This window comes from Clarias gariepinus, chromosome 2, assembly GCF_024256425.1.
Source record: "Clarias gariepinus isolate MV-2021 ecotype Netherlands chromosome 2, CGAR_prim_01v2, whole genome shotgun sequence".
In the NCBI taxonomy this organism is placed as follows: domain Eukaryota; kingdom Metazoa; phylum Chordata; class Actinopteri; order Siluriformes; family Clariidae; genus Clarias; species Clarias gariepinus.
In genome coordinates, this window is record NC_071101.1 from 11353739 (window position 1) to 11370280 (window position 16542).

Consider the following 16542-nt stretch of genomic DNA (forward strand, 5'->3'; position numbering starts at 1 on the left):
AGTGAGGAAGAGGCAGATAACGCTGATACCTCACACTGGTGAATGATGAATGACTATGTACAATATGTTTACATTATTGCTTTATAAAGGTGAGATGATAAATGTTGAGATATGGGAGTTGAAAGAAGGAGAGACGTCAGGAGGACTACAGGCTTGTCTGAAGTGGGTTACACTTTAAAAAAGAGGAAGTGAAGAGAAGGAACATCAGCTCCAATCCCAAATGTTAGGAGAAACAAAAGAGCCAATTTTGCACCAAACAGCTTCAGTCATGGGAAATAGTACCACAATAATTTATAAACTTATAAAACTGTAATTTTTCAGAGTGGATGTGAGTTGACTCTGTGTACTGTGGTGTTATGATTATGTTCTCTTTAATTATAATGTGGTGTTATGATTATGATAGGTCTACACATTTTAGGGCTTGGAATCATGATTATTGAGAGATTTTTGATGTGAGCTATGAGTTATGAGTGTGATGTTGTTCCTCTCTTCTACAGAGTGTCATTGTGTCGTATCACATCCTCCAACTCAGCAGCTGCAGTCGCTCCCAGCTGCAGCAGTGCAGTCTCTCTACAATCTGACTGAGGGAGGTTTTTGTACGACTCTATAACACTGTGTGAACCAGTAGCCAGAGATGCTGTGTTCACTCTGACAGTAGTAATCTGCTGCATCTTCAGTCTGGACTCCACTGATGGTCAGAGTGAAATCAGATCCAGATCCACTGCCACTGAAACGAGCTGGAAAACCTGACTGTAGCTGATTGGCATATTTAATCAGGAATTTTGGAGCTTCTCCAGGTTTCTGCTGATACCAGTGTAAGCGGTTGTTGCTATACACTGCCTGACTGGTTCTACAGTTGATGGTGACTGTTTCTCCTGGAAGAGCAGATTTCACTGCAGGAGTCTGAGTTACTGTGGCTTGACCTCTGCACTCTGTAAAAATATATTATAATTCACCATGAAACTAAAACATTATAATACATAAAATGTGTATTTGTATGAAGAGATGATTGTAGAGATAAAATCTGAAGCAGTGTCTGACCTTGAGTCCAGAGGATCAGTGTCCAGATGAAGACGGGGATCAAAGTCATGGTAGCTGTGGGTGAAGTTGCTGTAGCAGCAGCTCTCAGTCATGAAGTGTTAAAGTCACAGCGCTATAAACACTCCCAGAGCACTGGAGCATGAGCTGCTAATGCAAAGTGGAACCTCTCTTTATGTGGGTGTGTTTGTGTGTGTGTGTGTGTGTGTGTGTGTGTGTGTGTGTGGTCACTGTAGTGTTACAGAGGTTTTTGTACGACGGTTTCAATAGGATGTATCACTGTGGTACACTTTTGGTGGAGGAACAAAACTCATCATTGGTAAGTCACTTTTACTTCTTTTAGGAGTCTAAAAGTAAAGAAAATAACTTCCGCTTATCATTTACATGAGTTAAATAAAAAATGATGTGTATAGTTTTCAGTAATTTATTTATGAGTAATTCTTTACTGTAAAATAGTAAAATAATAAATGAGTGAATAATGAATATATAATAAATACTCTGTGTGTTCGTGAGTTTAAACCTGGTCACTGGTTCATATCTGAAGTTTAGTGTAAATTGTTCTAAAGTCTCTGTGCTGATGTAAAATACAGACGAATGCTGCTGTGTGTTTGTGTTAAACAATGAACATTTGTGTAATCAGATCCATTTACTACTATCACACAGGGAGCACTTTATATTACACATCAGTAAGAAGTGTTTAACACAGAATAAAGCTGATCAAAGTCTGAGTCGCTCCACAATATAACCAGTAACTAGTAAATGTTCTCCTGCTGAGTAGTTCTACTGAACTGCAGTCATGTGAATAAGCAGTAATGAGTAAATGTTGTGTAAGTGTGTGTAAATGTGTGTTTATTGTGTGTTTGTCTTCTCCAGCCGGTCCCACGGTGAAGCCCTCCGTGTCTCTGCTCCCTCCCTCCTCTCTGCAGCTGTCTGAGGGATCCGCCTCGCTGCTCTGCCTGCTGTCTGCCTACTCTCCACAGGGGGCGCTGGTGAGCTGGAGCGTGGACGGCTCAGAGGTGAAGGACGGGGTTCTGAGCAGCGCAGAAGAACAGAAGAAGGACGGTTACACACGCAGCAGCACCCTGACCCTCAGCAAAGCAGTCTGGGAAAAGGGGGAGGAGTTTGTCTGTACAGTCTCCCATGCTGGTGTCAATCATCCGGTCACGTTCACAAAGAGCCAGTGTGAAGACTAACAGCTCCAAGATAGAATTTGACACTGAGCTGCTTACACATCCATCTACAATAGAGTTTTAATTCTACACAATGCTGACATTTCTGTCTTTACTCTCTTCACTGTCCTGTTGCTCTTCCTGTAGTTTTGCTCTGCTGAAATAAAGCTTCATTTTGGACATTGTGTCTTGTTTTTTTCCAGTTAATAGTCATTATCAGTGTGATGAGAGAGTGTGTTTAGCTGTAGATTCAGTGCTGTGTGTTGTGCTTCAGTGAGTTTGGCTGAAGAAACTTGAACATCTGGTGAAAGTGCTGCTCTATTCTGGGAGAAAGAGGATCACTCAGCCGTCTTCATGTGAATCTCACTTCCTCTACACTGCTCTCTGATTTACTGCTTAACACTGACTCTGTGTGTTTAGCTGGGTGTGGAGCAGGAAGCTGCTTTCATCTCTTTCTTTACTGCAGGGTTTATGCTTGAGTGAACTGACAGGTAAAGACTTATTTTATATTAATAAGATGGAGGAGTTCAGATCCTCATCCATTCCTACTTGTGTCAAAACTGTACACTGAATTTAAACTAAAAATCAGCTTCTGACTTTTTCTTACATCAGAATCCAGTAGATCCTCTGAGAACAGTGTTTATGTCCATTCTGGACCCAGTATAAATGAATCAGTGCATAACAGGACACACTTATGAAGCTGCTCTTTAGATTAAATTTAGAAAATATAGTGACCTTTCCACATGGATGTGGTGAGGGAGGACATGCAGGAGGTTGGAGTAAAAAGTAAGATGTGGTAGACAGAGTCAGATGGAGACAAATGGTCCACTGTGGCGACCCCTAGTGGGAGCAGCTGAAAGAAAAAGAAGAGACATTTTTACTGTCTGAAGTAATCTTAGAACATCTCATCTCCTTTAAAGTGTTTTATTAATAATGTATGTACGTTGCTGTGCTACCACATACATTCACATCAATTACTGCACAGAGATTTCTTAGTGATCTGCCAGAGTTATCAGCTATGACTGGATCACTGTCTGACCCCAGAGAACTCGATCAGGTGACTGAATGCTTAGAGTAAACATTATATCATACTTTAAATAATGTAGCTCCATTTAAAATAAAAATTATTATAGAGAATAAACTTGCTCCTGCATGAAAACTGTTTAGAAGAAACTGCAATAGAGTGGGATTAGGGAGAGTCGTTAAGATGTAACGACCAGAGAGAGTAAGGGTTTTTATAAGGGAGGCTTTCCTGGTGGACCAGCATGAAAAATATGAGACAGGTTGAGCCTAAGATCTCTACCTCTGTGAAAAAATATATTTATCACTTGTACATAGACGGCTCCTTTTAGCCCCTCTCTTGAGTCTATCTTCTCTGTCCAAAAGTCGAACATTCTAATTCACAATCCTGTGTCCTTTGTCCTTTATGTGATGATATACTGTTGTTTCGGGCCCTGATGTATTACTCTTTCTGTGTTGATACATGTGGAGCTCTGAACACTCGTCACTGCAGTGGATCAGGAATATTATATTTATTTGTTTAGTTGCTTTTTTATTTCTTTTTATAGATCTTCTTATTTTTGTAGTTCTGATACCTAATAGGGGTCGAGGCACTGACAAACACATATCATGTAGACAGATCCTTAGTCAAGTTCAAAACACAGGTAGTCATATGGCAAAATAGGAATGGCACAGTTTTAAACTGGACAAGTAAAACTATCAAACATACAGAAAGAAGAAATAAAAGGTCTCAAAAAATAGGACATAAACCCTGTTAAAAAAAGAAACCATGAAGAATTTTTTGACAAACAGTAAAAAAGTCAGCTAATACACGTGACTGTGATCATAACTACCTGTTCTCTCTCTCTCTCTCTCTCTCTCTCTCTGTGCTGGGTGTGAGGAGAGCGCTTGGATGGCTGTTCAGTGTTTTGTCAAGTTGTGGAAGGACTGACACCCCCCCCCCCAATTTATTTGTTTATTTATTTTTTTTTATTAGTAAATGTTACTAATAAAAAAAAGTTAAAGGTTTATAGTGAGAGAGAGAGAGTAAGTGGGGCATCATGGCCTCTGAGGCTGGTCAAGAGACACTGTCTCTCCGACATGGCATTACTGTAGGTGTGTGGTGGAGGGCGGAGTAGAGGTGGAGGAGGTGCTGCTAGTGGTGGAGAGCAGGTCAGGTGTGAGAACATCTACTCTGCCTCCCGGATAAACAAAGCAGTGGTGGTGGTTTAAACCAAGATAAACCTTGCGAGTACACTAACAAAAAGGGGGAGTATGTGTAAGAGGCTCAGCGGTTCAAGTTACCTCTCTGTCTATCGCCACAACACGAGTCGTAATATTAAACGTGCCCCTATTTATTAGGACAAGGAAATTATGAAGGAGCTGGCCTGCTTCAATAAATTTGTTTGCCCCACGTTCTGCCTTTTTGCTAGCAGATTTTAGTGGTTTTAAACGACATACTGTACATCTGCTGAAAGTGCTGATCTATTCTGAAAACTGTTTATGCAAATGTGTGTGTGTGTGTGTGTGTGTGTGTGTGTGTGTGTGTGTTTGTGTCACTGAGCATATTTGATGGTTAATGTGCTACTGGGTGAGGAGGATGCCACTCATTTTTCATTTTTCTGACTGGTTAAAATGTGCCTAAAATTATTAATAAAATCTAATCCATTGCACTAAAATCCACGCACACAAAACAAAAACATTAGAAATGTTCCTGATACACAAAAAAAACATCTGATCATATAAACCATTTACTACTTTTATTCAGAGAGTGGTAATAAAGTTTGATCTTTCTCTGTGTCGATGCACATCATAGGAAATTTCCTGTATGTAAATGTAATTAAAGGAGTCTTCCACTGTAATGTATGAGCAGAGCAGGTAATGCACTACACATGCTAATCCATAATTACCTCCTGCTGTCTCCCAGCCCACTTTGTAACCTTTTATTGACATAAATGTATTAGATTGTTTCATCGAGTGAATGCAGAATTTCCAGCAAACAGTGGAAATGACAGCTGTCTCTCAAATCTCCTGATATCTGTTACTGAAGGTCTCCCTCTTCTCTCTTTAAAACAGAAGAAAGATCTCAAACTGATATTTAATCTTTATTTAGTTGGCCCGGTTTCCCAAAAGCTTCTTATCGTTAAGTAGTTCTTAAGTTGTACCTTAACCTCTCTCTTAACGTTATGGCGCATTTCCCGAAATGTTTGTCTGCTAAGTATCTCTTAGGTAACCCTAACTCACTCTTAGCGTGGTTTCCCCTCAAGCCGCTAGTCGTCGCCACTGTGCAGAAGTCTTTATAAATCAGCGGTGTATGAAAGCACATTATGGCACGTTATCAAAGTCATATTAATGATGGAATATACTGTAGGCCTGTTTAAGAATTTTATTTTATTTGATATCAGAACTAATAGAGTGACTTTTAATTAGCCTATTTCATAAAGTTACTAACGCATTAAAATTGGCAATCACTTTTGATATTAAACAGGTCACAACAATTTGGCAGCGATACAGCGTGTTGTTGTGCCATACTGAAGATGGCGCCGTTCGTGGAGCCGTGTGGTTCATGTAAATTTTTCTTTTAGGTAAAACTTCAGCCCCTTTTTATATTTTGCCTGAGATGGCTATTTAAAAAAAGTTTTTGCCTTGTAAGGCAACAGGTTATAAAGCTTCTGGTGTAACGAGTATAAAAAAAACCTGGCACTGTCACCTTGCACATCCAGAGTCCGTGTTTGAGTTTGCATGTTCTCCCAGTGCTCCTCTGGTCCACACTGTAAACCTGTGATTCCCTCAATTTTTTAAAGTAATGAAGCTTTTAATTTTAAGTAAACATTACTATCAGTTTTTGAGTTTGTTGTGATCATTCATTTTAATCATTCTTTATTTTCATTAACGAGTAGCCTAACTCATACTATTTAATTATCTTTATTTTTTAGTTGTTGCAAATCAAAGAAATTGTTGTTGGTCTTTCGCCTGTTTCCGGCAATGGGCATAAGAAAACGCTCAAAAAAACTTTAGTGAATTTGAGAAGACCTTTTTCAAACAAATTGTATCAAACTATCCTGTAATTGAAAACAAACAGCATGATTCAGGTACAGAAAACAAGAAGAAGAAAGCATGGATTTCCATATTAAATGAATTCAACTCAAATGATAAAGTAACCAAACGGACACTCCAACAACTTCAGGTAAGATTTATTGTTGCCCCATTCTTACAAATCAGTCAATTATAAATGTTTTCATTAATGAAATGTAAAAAGACAACAATATTATATAGAACTCCTACTTCAGAGTGTATATTATCTTGTAAAGGTCCTGTGGAAAAACATAAAAAAAAAACCAACTGCTGCTACGCGTCAAGAGCGTTTCAAGACAGGTGGGGGACTACCAGTTCCACCAGACACAGAGGAGTTGGGGGACTTGTTGGCTGGGATTATTGAAAGTCAGCAACCCCTGGAAGGTATTCCAGATGATGACCATTTGGACAGTTCAGGTGAGGAATCTTTCAAAGACTCTGTTTATTTACAGAAACATGTGCTATCCCATCCAACATAATTAAAATGCAAGTCATGTCTTATAACAAAAATTATGTAATGACCCTTATTGTTGAAGTCAAATGTAATGCTACATTTTTTTCTTCATACAAAGATGATCTGATCTTGACCCAGGACTTGGGGGGCGCAGGGAACAGTCAAGAGGCTCAAATGAATCCAGCAGCAGCAGCCAGCACCAACATGCAGCACCATCCAGTCTCCTGCAGTAGCATCATTCAGCCTCCAGCAGTCTTTAATCCAGGCAGTAGGTCAAGAGGGAAAAGGATGACTATTCATGAGAAACTTGCCACAGAGTTTCATGAATGTAAATTACAATATTTAAAAGAAGAACATGAAGTCAAAATGAAAATTCTTCATCGTAAGTTGTCTATGAAAGAGAGAAATGAAACAGCAGCCGTGTCAATTGTCTTTGGAACCAAACCTCAGTTAAATAAATAATTTTCTGAAAATTTTTACCTGTCTATGCCAATCATTTATGTATCACTCATGGCACATTTATGAAAAGTGCTGCAAAGCAAAAGCATCTCTGTAAGCAAGTCCATTTCTGTCATTGGCTAGCTCAGAGATAGGGACATGTTGCTCATCATCATCTTCAATATTAGGGTCTGGGCAGCCACACTGTTTAAGAAAATTATGAAGCACTACTGTTGCAATAATAACAATGCAGCACCTCCTAGGTTCAAACCGCAGTGTATTTCGACACTGGAAACGATTCTTCCATACACCAAATATGCGCTCTAGTAGCCCTCTGGTGAACATGTGAGCTTGGTTATAGCGCTGTTGCTCTGGTCTGACTGGATGGAGATAAGGGGTGAACAAGAAGTTTGTCTGTGCATACCCACGGTCACCAAGTAGAATTCCAGAGTGTTGTCTTGTTTCAAACTGACCATACAAAGAGGAGTTGTGGAAAATCCTTGAGTCATGAGTTGAACATTTCCAACATGCAACAATATTGGAGAACTGCATAGTGGGAGTGCACACTCCTTGTACATTTATTGAAAACCAGTTTTTACGATTTCTGAATTCCTCAGCATTTGCTGTAGAGGGACACTTGATAGAAATGTGGCAGCCATCGATACAACCAATGACTCCAGGGAAGTTCCCATATTCATAGAAATCTACCTTGTATGTGGCCTGTTCAGCAGCATTTGGGAACTTGATAATCCTTTTTCAGTTCACATATAGCACTGCAGACTTCGTGTACTATTTTGCACACTGTTGATTTACCTACACCACACAAATCCCCAGTTTCACGATGGAAGGTTCCACATGCCAAAAACCTTAAGATAATTAATATTTGTAAGGTAGGAGAAATAGAGGTGCCCCTGACTAAGTCACCTGAAAGCTTGGGCTGCAGCAAACCAATGCTGGTCAAGGCCTTGTGATATCCCTGGACAACAACCAAATCACTCCTTCAGCCACCGCCCGCAATCTTGAGGTAACCGTGGACAATCATCTGTCATTTTTCCCACACATTGCTAACCTTACTCGCTCTTTTCGATTTCTTCTTCACAATATCAGATATCGCCCATTTCTTTCTTCACAGGCTACTCAGGTGCTTGTTCAGTCCCTTGTTATTTCAAGACTGGACTACTGCAACTCACTCCTGGCAGGCCTGCCTCTGTCCACGATTCGTCCTCTGCAACTGATCCAGAATGCAGCAGCACCTCTCGTTTTTAACCTTCCTAAGCTCTCCCACACCACCCCACTCCTCCACTCCCTGCACTGGCTTCCTGTAGCTGGCCGCATCAAATTCAAAACACTGATGCTTGCCTACAAAGCTAAAAATGGCCCAGCACCCACTTACCTCTCTGCGCTAATTACACCACGCACTGCACCACGTTCCCTCCGATCCTCCAGCACTGCTTGCCTCATCCCACCATCTCTCAGGGATCGAGGGCGGCATTCATCCAGGCTCTTTTCTGTTCTGGCACCTAGGGGGTGAAATGAACTTCCTCTAGATGTCTGTACAGCAGAGACTTTGACCATCTTTAAACGACGACTCAAGACGCATCTGTTAACCCAGTGTAAGTATGTATCCAATGATGTAAACATTAAAGCACTTTTTGTAAGTCACTCTGGATAAGAGCATCTGCCAAATGCCCAAATGTAAATTATTTCTGTGGCATTTTCCTTTGACATACGGAAACGGTCAAGAAAATGTAAATCATCAAAATCATTTAGTGGGTGGCTCCTGTCTTTCAGCAACCTTCTTTCTGGTCTTGGTGGTGGTCTCTGATTATCGTTAAAATAGTCGAGGTGATCCATTTTCTGCTACTGTGGACGTGAGCCTTGAGGCAAGAAGTTTTTAATCTGAGGTTAAACCTGCTTTGACCAGGTTTAATTTTATATAGATCTGGATTAGGTCTAATCCTACCTTCTACAAATCTGATTGTTTAAGTCTAGACTAGTGCAGGTCTGAGACTACTGTAATCCATGTATGAGAAAGCTACTTCAATAAAGCCAGGTTTAAAAAGACATTTAGTCTACGACTTGGCTTAATCCACCTACAGGAAACCGGCCTAATATGTTTAATTACCTTGAGCATTAGGGTTACAGTGCAGTCCAAAGATCTGCAGATTAGTCTAATTGGCATTTTCAAAATTGCCCATAGTGTGTGTGTGTGTGTGTGTGTGCACCCTGCGATAACCTGTGCAGTGTTTCCTTGTGCCCCACTGTAAGTCTCCTGGGATAAGATGCAGGGCCTCCACAACCGTGAATACAGTGTTACGACCCAGTCTAGGGTTGGGCCGCACAGCGATATTAAAGGTGAATGAATAATGGTAAGCTGGAGAAGGTACTGTTTAAACTCAAAAACAACACACATAAGGGATTGTAAATTATATATTGAAAAAAGTACTATAAAAAATAACCGGTGTGAACTTCAGGGTGGACCAAGGCCAAAACAACAAACAGAAGAACTGATTAAGAAAACCTCTAACTTCCCTACAAAAGAAAACAGAAATAAAACACAATTTGCTAACCTAACTCCCTATCCATAAACAGTTAAGAAAAAAACCCCTCCCACACCCAAAAAAAATGGCGGCCACATCCCTACAACTGGTGAAAAAAAGAGAAACATATACATAAAACACTAACACTTTATATAGAGACTAGACATTTACTTACATACAGAAGATACTAAGTTTCACAGACTTACTAAGCTACAAAGGCAGACCCGTGGACCAAATAAATGAACCAAAAATCCACACATCAACCACCAGAAATAGCAAACACAAAACAGGCAAAGAATATGCTGAGTAGTCAAAAGCCACCCCAGCATTGATCTTCTGGGGTGGTTAAATACTGTCAGCCAATGACGATATCATCGGGGCGGAGACAATCATGCGACAATCTGAGGAGGAGTTGCAAGTCCTGGACTGGAATCAGGAAGGGACTGACCTGCACACATGAGACAATACATATATACAACGAAAAACAACCTGTCTCAACCATCTCAACTGTCTCAACCATCCCCTACATTGATCCCCTGTGATGTCCTCACATGCAGCATCCATTGCATGCAGCAGGGTCCTCTGGTCTTGAGCCTGATGCTCATACACCCTCCACCTCCAAGCTGAAAAAAAACTCCTCAATTGGATTTAGGAAAGGAGAGTAAGGTGGAAGAAACTCCATTAGCATCCGGGGATGGGTGGTGAACCAGGTTCTGATGCGTGGGCCACGGTGGAAGTTCACATTATCCCACACAATGACATAATGTGGTAGCTGAGGTCCTTCTTCACCTCTCTCATTTTCCAGGATCAGATCAGAATAAAGGTTGTCCAAAAAATTAAGGAACTTTTGCCTTAAAACTTTGGCCCTAAACTGGGAATGTGTGTGGCCACACCTCTTTCTGATATAGCGGCACACATTGTTATATTTGCTCCTCGCTGGCCTGGGACATCCACAGGGGCTCGGTGGCCAATGATGTTACGGCCACGCCTTCAACCTTTGGCCAGGTTAAAGCCAGCTTCATCAACGAACACTAGGATGTGAGGGGTTTCGTTGCCTTCTAATGCCATTATTCTCTACAATAGAATAAAAATAAATCTAATCAGTCAAGTAGAGACAGATACTGCAGGGAGGATCTAAAGTACTGTAAAAAGAGGGAGTGAAAAACTGAAGACAATTTCTAGGCAAAATGCTCTAGTCACACAAAGCTGGATTCTGAAGGTAAAAAGGATAAAGCAAAACAAAAAAAAGTGGTAACCATGTCTTACTGTAATAGTGTTACAATGATAGACAACCAGTAGTTGACTTACATGCACATACTGGTACCGCAGCTCTTTCACTCTGTCAGAGTTTCTCTCAAATGGTACCCTGTAAATCTGTTTCATGGTCATCTGATGTTTCTTCAATACCCGGTCTTTAGTGGAGATGCTGATAGAGTTTATATTTTGGAACATTACATTGTCTAGAAGGATTGCATTACGAATCTGTCTCAGTTTGATGGCATTATTTGCAATGACCATGTTGCATATTTCTCGTTCTTGTTGTTCATTTAGAAGTTTTCTTCTGCCACCCACTTGAGGCTGTCGTCCAATCCTAGACATACAAGTCAAAGGTCAACACTGTAAATTTGTTACAAAATGAGTTACCAATGTAATTGTACTGCTGTTTTATGGTTCTAAAAGTGTGATGCACTGCACAGTGACTGGAATACTATTCACAGTATTTTCTCAATTTTTTTTTTCTTTGTCATTTTTATAGTATCATATAACATCACATGAAGATATTACAGTACTCTAGGCCTACACACACACACCAACACTGAATAGTTCAATAAAATAGTTCTGTACCTGTTTTCCCTGCGAAAGGTTTGGATGATGGAGGAGACTGTAGACCAAGGCACATTAGGCTGCACTCGGAGACCTGCCTCTGCCATTGTGAGGCGATGGTTTATAACGTGGTCAATAAGGGTGGCCCGGATTTCATCTGGGACATCATAGTGCCTCCGTGCTCCTCGGCCTCTTCCCCCTATTCCACCACGCATTCTCACTCCTCCTCTTCTTCTTCCTCCTCTTCCTCGAGCAGGAAGTTGCTGTTGTACTTGGCGAGGTGCTTCCATGTTCACACTGCAAATGAAACTGGCCCCGGGCCAAGCTCTGTCTATATACTTTTGGCAGCAGTCATAATCATAGACAACACCTGTCAGGTAACTAAACAAACTGTTTGATTGGTCATCTGAGATGTGGGAAACTGCTCCTTCGTTAGTTCTAATTTCACCTGATTGATTGTCAATTACTGTCATAAATTTATCAAATGTCACAAGAAATTATTTCATGGTATTATATCCTTGACTAATTTTGACAGTTGAACAGACAATTGTGCATATGATGACTTACACAATGAAACCATGCTGATATGTTTTGGAGAGAGTAACCATTTCACTGAAAAATCAACTAATCAGTTTAGATCAGCAAGATCTATTTATTTGGAAAATGTGCTAAATGTGGGCTCATTGTGCTAACTGTAGCTACTTGTACATAATCATTTGAAAAAAAGCACAGAGTCCCTTGAGACATGTACTAAAGCATTTGCAATTTGATAAAACCAATGAGAAATGACATTCTGTTGTGAACAATTGCAAGGTGGTTTGGAGATTTGTCCATGTTATTTTGAGAATGTCATCTTGGTTTCAAGAAATGAGCCAAACCAATCGAGAAAAACTGTAATATAGATGGTTTCACTTCCAACTCTGCTGCCTTCCTTGGGGGGTACCACAGGGCTCCATTCTTGGTCCACTTTTATTTTCCTTGTATTTGCTCCCACTCAGAGCTATTTTCCAGAAATATAACATTTCCTTTAATTTTTATGCAGATGACTGTCAGGTTTACCTCCAATTAAAGCACAGTGGTGCATGTTCTGTCAAGCATTTGTAATCAAGTCTTTCTTAAATTAGGCCAAAGAAGGGCCTTCTGGACTGCCTTGTTGATCTTAAAAGATGGTTGGCTTTTAATTTCTCAAATGTCAATGAGGAAAAGACAGAAGTTGTGTTGTTTAGACCCAATAGCTCCCGCAAATCTCCTTGCTTTGACGTCTCTTCTTTGGCCTCATTTGAGAAAGCCTTGATTACAAATTTAGGTATTAGAATGAATCCTACTCTAAAAATGGATAGTCAAGTAAATGCTGTGGTAAAATCCAGTTTTTTTCCATTTGAGGCAAGTAGCAAAGATTAAGCCTATATTGTCAAGGCAGGGCCTGGAATTGGTTGTCCATGCTTTTATAACCCCTCGTCTTAACTATTGTAATGCTTTGTTCTTTGAAATCAGCCACACCATTATGGCTCGCTTACAATCTTGGCTTCCCTTTACTGGCTTCCAGTGTACTTTCAGATCTGTTTTAAAATTCTTTTATTTGTATTTAAGTGTTTAAATGGCCTTGCTCCAGCCTATCTGGTGGAATTGTTGCACCCATATGTTCCATCTCGCTCTCTCAGGTCTACTGACAAGCTGCTTCTTCAAATTCCAAAAACTTGATGCAAACTTCGAGGTGATTGTGCCTTTTCAGTAGCTGCTCCTCGACTATGGAATGAGTTTTACTTACTCATTCGACAAGCTCCATCAGTGGCTGTTTTTAAATCACGGTTAAAAACTCATTTTTACTCTCTGGCCTTCAACCCAGTGTGAAGCATTTTGTTGAGATGTTTTGTGTTTTATATCTTGTTTCTCTTTTGATTATCATTATTTTTATTATGACTCTTATTATTAGTAGTATGTTATTGTGTCGCTATGTTCTTAGTTGTTTCTTTTTCTTGTTACCATCATTTTAATTTTAAATTTGTATTTTTTATTTATCAATTGAATGTTTTATTATAAAACACCCTGCTGTTTATGGCCTGATTGTTGACTTTTGTACAGCACTTTGGTCAGCTTTGTTGTTGTTTTAAAGTGCTTTAGAAATAAAGTGTTGTTACACAATAGTTCTCCTAACAATCACAAAATACAACATAGTGATGCATCTCTAGTCATACACAGCAACTAAGACTTACTGTGGTATAGTTTAAACTGAAGAGCAGCGAAACATACTGAGTGTCACATTGAAACGTTGGATGCTGAAAGAGACAAAAAAAGAAAAGAAGGAGGAAAGGATTGAGGGAGTGAGGGAGAGGTATAGTTAATTGTAGGAAGAGCAGGGAGAAGAAGAGTGCAGAATACTAAGTAATGGTGTGAAAACTGAAGTGGCATAACACTGATATCTTATGCTGGTAAAGGATGGATGGTCAGCTCCAAAAGGTTTACATTAGTGTGTTTTAGAGGAGAGTTGTTAAATCTCAGAATATAGAAGATCAAGAGAGAGAGAGAGAGAGAGAGAGAGAGAGAGGAGTCAGGATGACTGGAGGCTTAACTAAAGGGGGTTACACTCTAAAAAGAGTGAAAATGCGATCTCAGAGCTAAGAACAATGACGTATGGGTAATAATTAGAATTTTATATTACATTAGAATAAAATATTAAGATAAGACAGTACAAAATCTGTATGAGAGAAAGCAGGAAATAGGACAGAATAAATAGAGTGACATATAAGACTGTGGAGTAAAGCAGGGCTCAGTCTTATCAAGAAATGGAGAGACGAAACACCAGTTTAATTTTTAAATCTTAAAAGAGAGTCTGTGAGGACAGGAGGAGTTACACCAGTGACTGAGGGAGAATCCAGAGCAGGGCTGAAGTGTGTCCTGAAAGGACAAGAAAAACACAACTAAAGCTGAGAGCAGATTATTAACGTTGACTGACATTAGTTCAGAATCTGAGACTGTAATATGGGTGGGATGAGTGATAGAGACTGAACAAAACGGAAGATTATCCACCAAACAGTTTCAGTCATGAGAAAAAGGAGCAGAAACATTTATAAATCAACAGAAGTATTAATTGTACAGTAGTGGCCATGGGGTGGAGTGAGTGCAGTGTGGTGTTATGGTTATTGAGAGATTTCTAATGTGAGTTGTGAGTTAGTGTGGTGTGGTTCCTCTCCTCCACAGAGTGTCATTGTGTCGTATCACATCCTCCAACTCAGCACCTGCAGTCGCTCCCAGCTGCAGCAGTGCAGTCTCTCTACAATCTGACTGAGCGAGGTTTTTGTACGACTCTATAACACTGTGTGAACACATAGCCACTGTGGTAACTCTGACAGTAGTAATCTGCTGCATCTTCAGTCTGGACTCCACTGATGGTCAGAGTGAAATCAGATCCAGATCCACTGCCACTGAAACGAGCTGGAAAACCTGACTGTAGCTGATTTGCTTTTATTATCAGTAGTTTAGGAGCTTCTCCAGGTTTCTGCTGATACCAAGCTAAAGGTTGATAACCCCAACTTTGGTACACCTGGGGATTAGTTCTACAGTTGATGGTGACTGTTTCTCCTGGACGAGCAGATTTCACTGCAGGAGTCTGAGTTACTGTGACTTGACCTCTGCATTCTAAGATAAAAAAACAAACAAACAAAAAAACAATGTAGCACCAATTGTAAGTAACTAAAATAATATAATAGATTTAATTAGTGTTTTATATAAAAAAAATCATTTCATAGTTAAAATCTGAAGCAGTGTCTGACCTTGAGTCCAGAGGATCAGTGTCCAGATGAAGACGGGGATCAAAGTCATGGTAGCTGTGGGTGAAGTTGCTGTAGCAGCAGCTCTCAGTCATGAAGTGTTAAAGTCACAGCGCTATAAACACTCCCAGAGCACTGAAGCATGAGCTGCTAATGCAAAGTGTCCTCTAAGTATGGAAAAACAAGATTTAGGTCTGAGCAGCAGGTATTCTTTCATAGCTTCATGTATCAGATAAATTGTGTTTTTGACTGTAGATTTGAATCTCATCATTAGTCTATAATTTGGTGTCATTTCTCCTCTCGTCTTCTGCAGTGTGTGCAGTACACTGTCCTTTAAATTAAACCTAGATAACTTTACCCTGGTGTTATGCTTATTCATGCACTGTGTGTTTTGTTCAGAAGATGGAAATTGTTTTGGTTATCGGCAGTTTTGCTGAATGATGTTATCAGAATTCTGCTTTGTGGTATGATGTTCAGATAAACTTGTGTATCTCCTCTACAGATATTATATCACAGAGCTCAGTATGTTAGAGTTTACTCACTCACTCACTCAATCCCAGGAGGCTTAAGGCACGAGGCGGGGTACACCCTAGACAGGGTGCCAATCCATCGCAGTGTTATAGTTTACATTAAAATTTATATACCTGTGTGTGTGTGTGTGTGTGTGTGTGTGTGTGTGTGTGTGTGTGTTTTCTCCAGCTGGTCCGGTGGTGAAGCCCTCCGTGTCTCTGCTCCCTTCCTCCTCTCTGCAGCTCTCTGAGGGATCGGCCTCACTGTTCTGCCTGCTCTCAGCCTATTCTCCACAGGGGGCGCTGCTGACCTGGACTGTGGATGGTGCCGAGGTGAACGAGGGGATTGTGACCAGCACAGAAGAACAGAAGAACTGCTTCTACAGCCGCAGCAGCACCCTGACCCCCAGCAAAGAACGCTGGGAAAAGGCCGAGGTGTTCGGCTGTACCGTCTCCTACCACGACACGACTCAGATCACCTCGTTCCGAAAGAGTCGCTGTGACGCTCACTAGAAATCAAGTGTACACTTTAAAGCATGCTTAGTGGTCTAAAATGGTGTCAGTGGTGTAGCTATGCTGAAATAAAGCTTTAATGTGAAAAGCATGTCTCCTTTTTCAGTTGTGAAGTGTCTTTGGCAGCGATTTGGAACAGCAGCTTTAACAGCAGGTCGAGTGCAGTGTGTGTGTTGTGCTTGAGTGAGTTTGTCTGAAGAACCATGAACATCTGCT

General features: G+C 40.4%; 1 protein-coding gene, 1 long non-coding RNA gene and 1 gene segment (V, D, J or C); 2 read left to right on the plus strand and 1 right to left on the minus strand.

Moving 5' to 3' along the window:
- Window positions 1-1258: 1258 nt before the first annotated feature.
- Window positions 1259-2387, plus strand: LOC128509465 (uncharacterized). Its single transcript, XR_008356050.1, has 2 exons — window positions 1259-1357; window positions 1912-2387. It is a non-coding gene; the product is annotated as an uncharacterized LOC128509465 (long non-coding RNA).
- A 7227-nt stretch (window positions 2388-9614) lies between these two features.
- Window positions 9615-14795, minus strand: LOC128509381 (uncharacterized). Of its 2 annotated transcripts, XM_053481110.1 has the most exons (3): window positions 11559-14795; window positions 11022-11304; window positions 9615-10787 (listed from the first exon to the last, which is right to left on the minus strand). In XM_053481110.1, the coding sequence occupies exons 1-3, from the start codon at window positions 12008-12010 to the stop codon at window positions 10704-10706; spliced, it is 819 nt and encodes a 272-aa protein (XP_053337085.1). In that variant the 5' UTR covers window positions 12011-14795; the 3' UTR covers window positions 9615-10703. The 2 variants fall into 2 exon arrangements, with proteins under 2 accessions (XP_053337085.1, XP_053337077.1); XM_053481102.1 differs by having other exon boundaries at window positions 9615-11304.
- On the plus strand, window positions 13974-16326 carry LOC128516247 (immunoglobulin lambda constant 6-like). The segment is given in 3 exon segments: window positions 13974-13994; window positions 14736-14802; window positions 16004-16326. Coding segments are annotated over 3 exon segments (411 nt in total).
- Window positions 16327-16542: the final 216 nt, after the last annotated feature.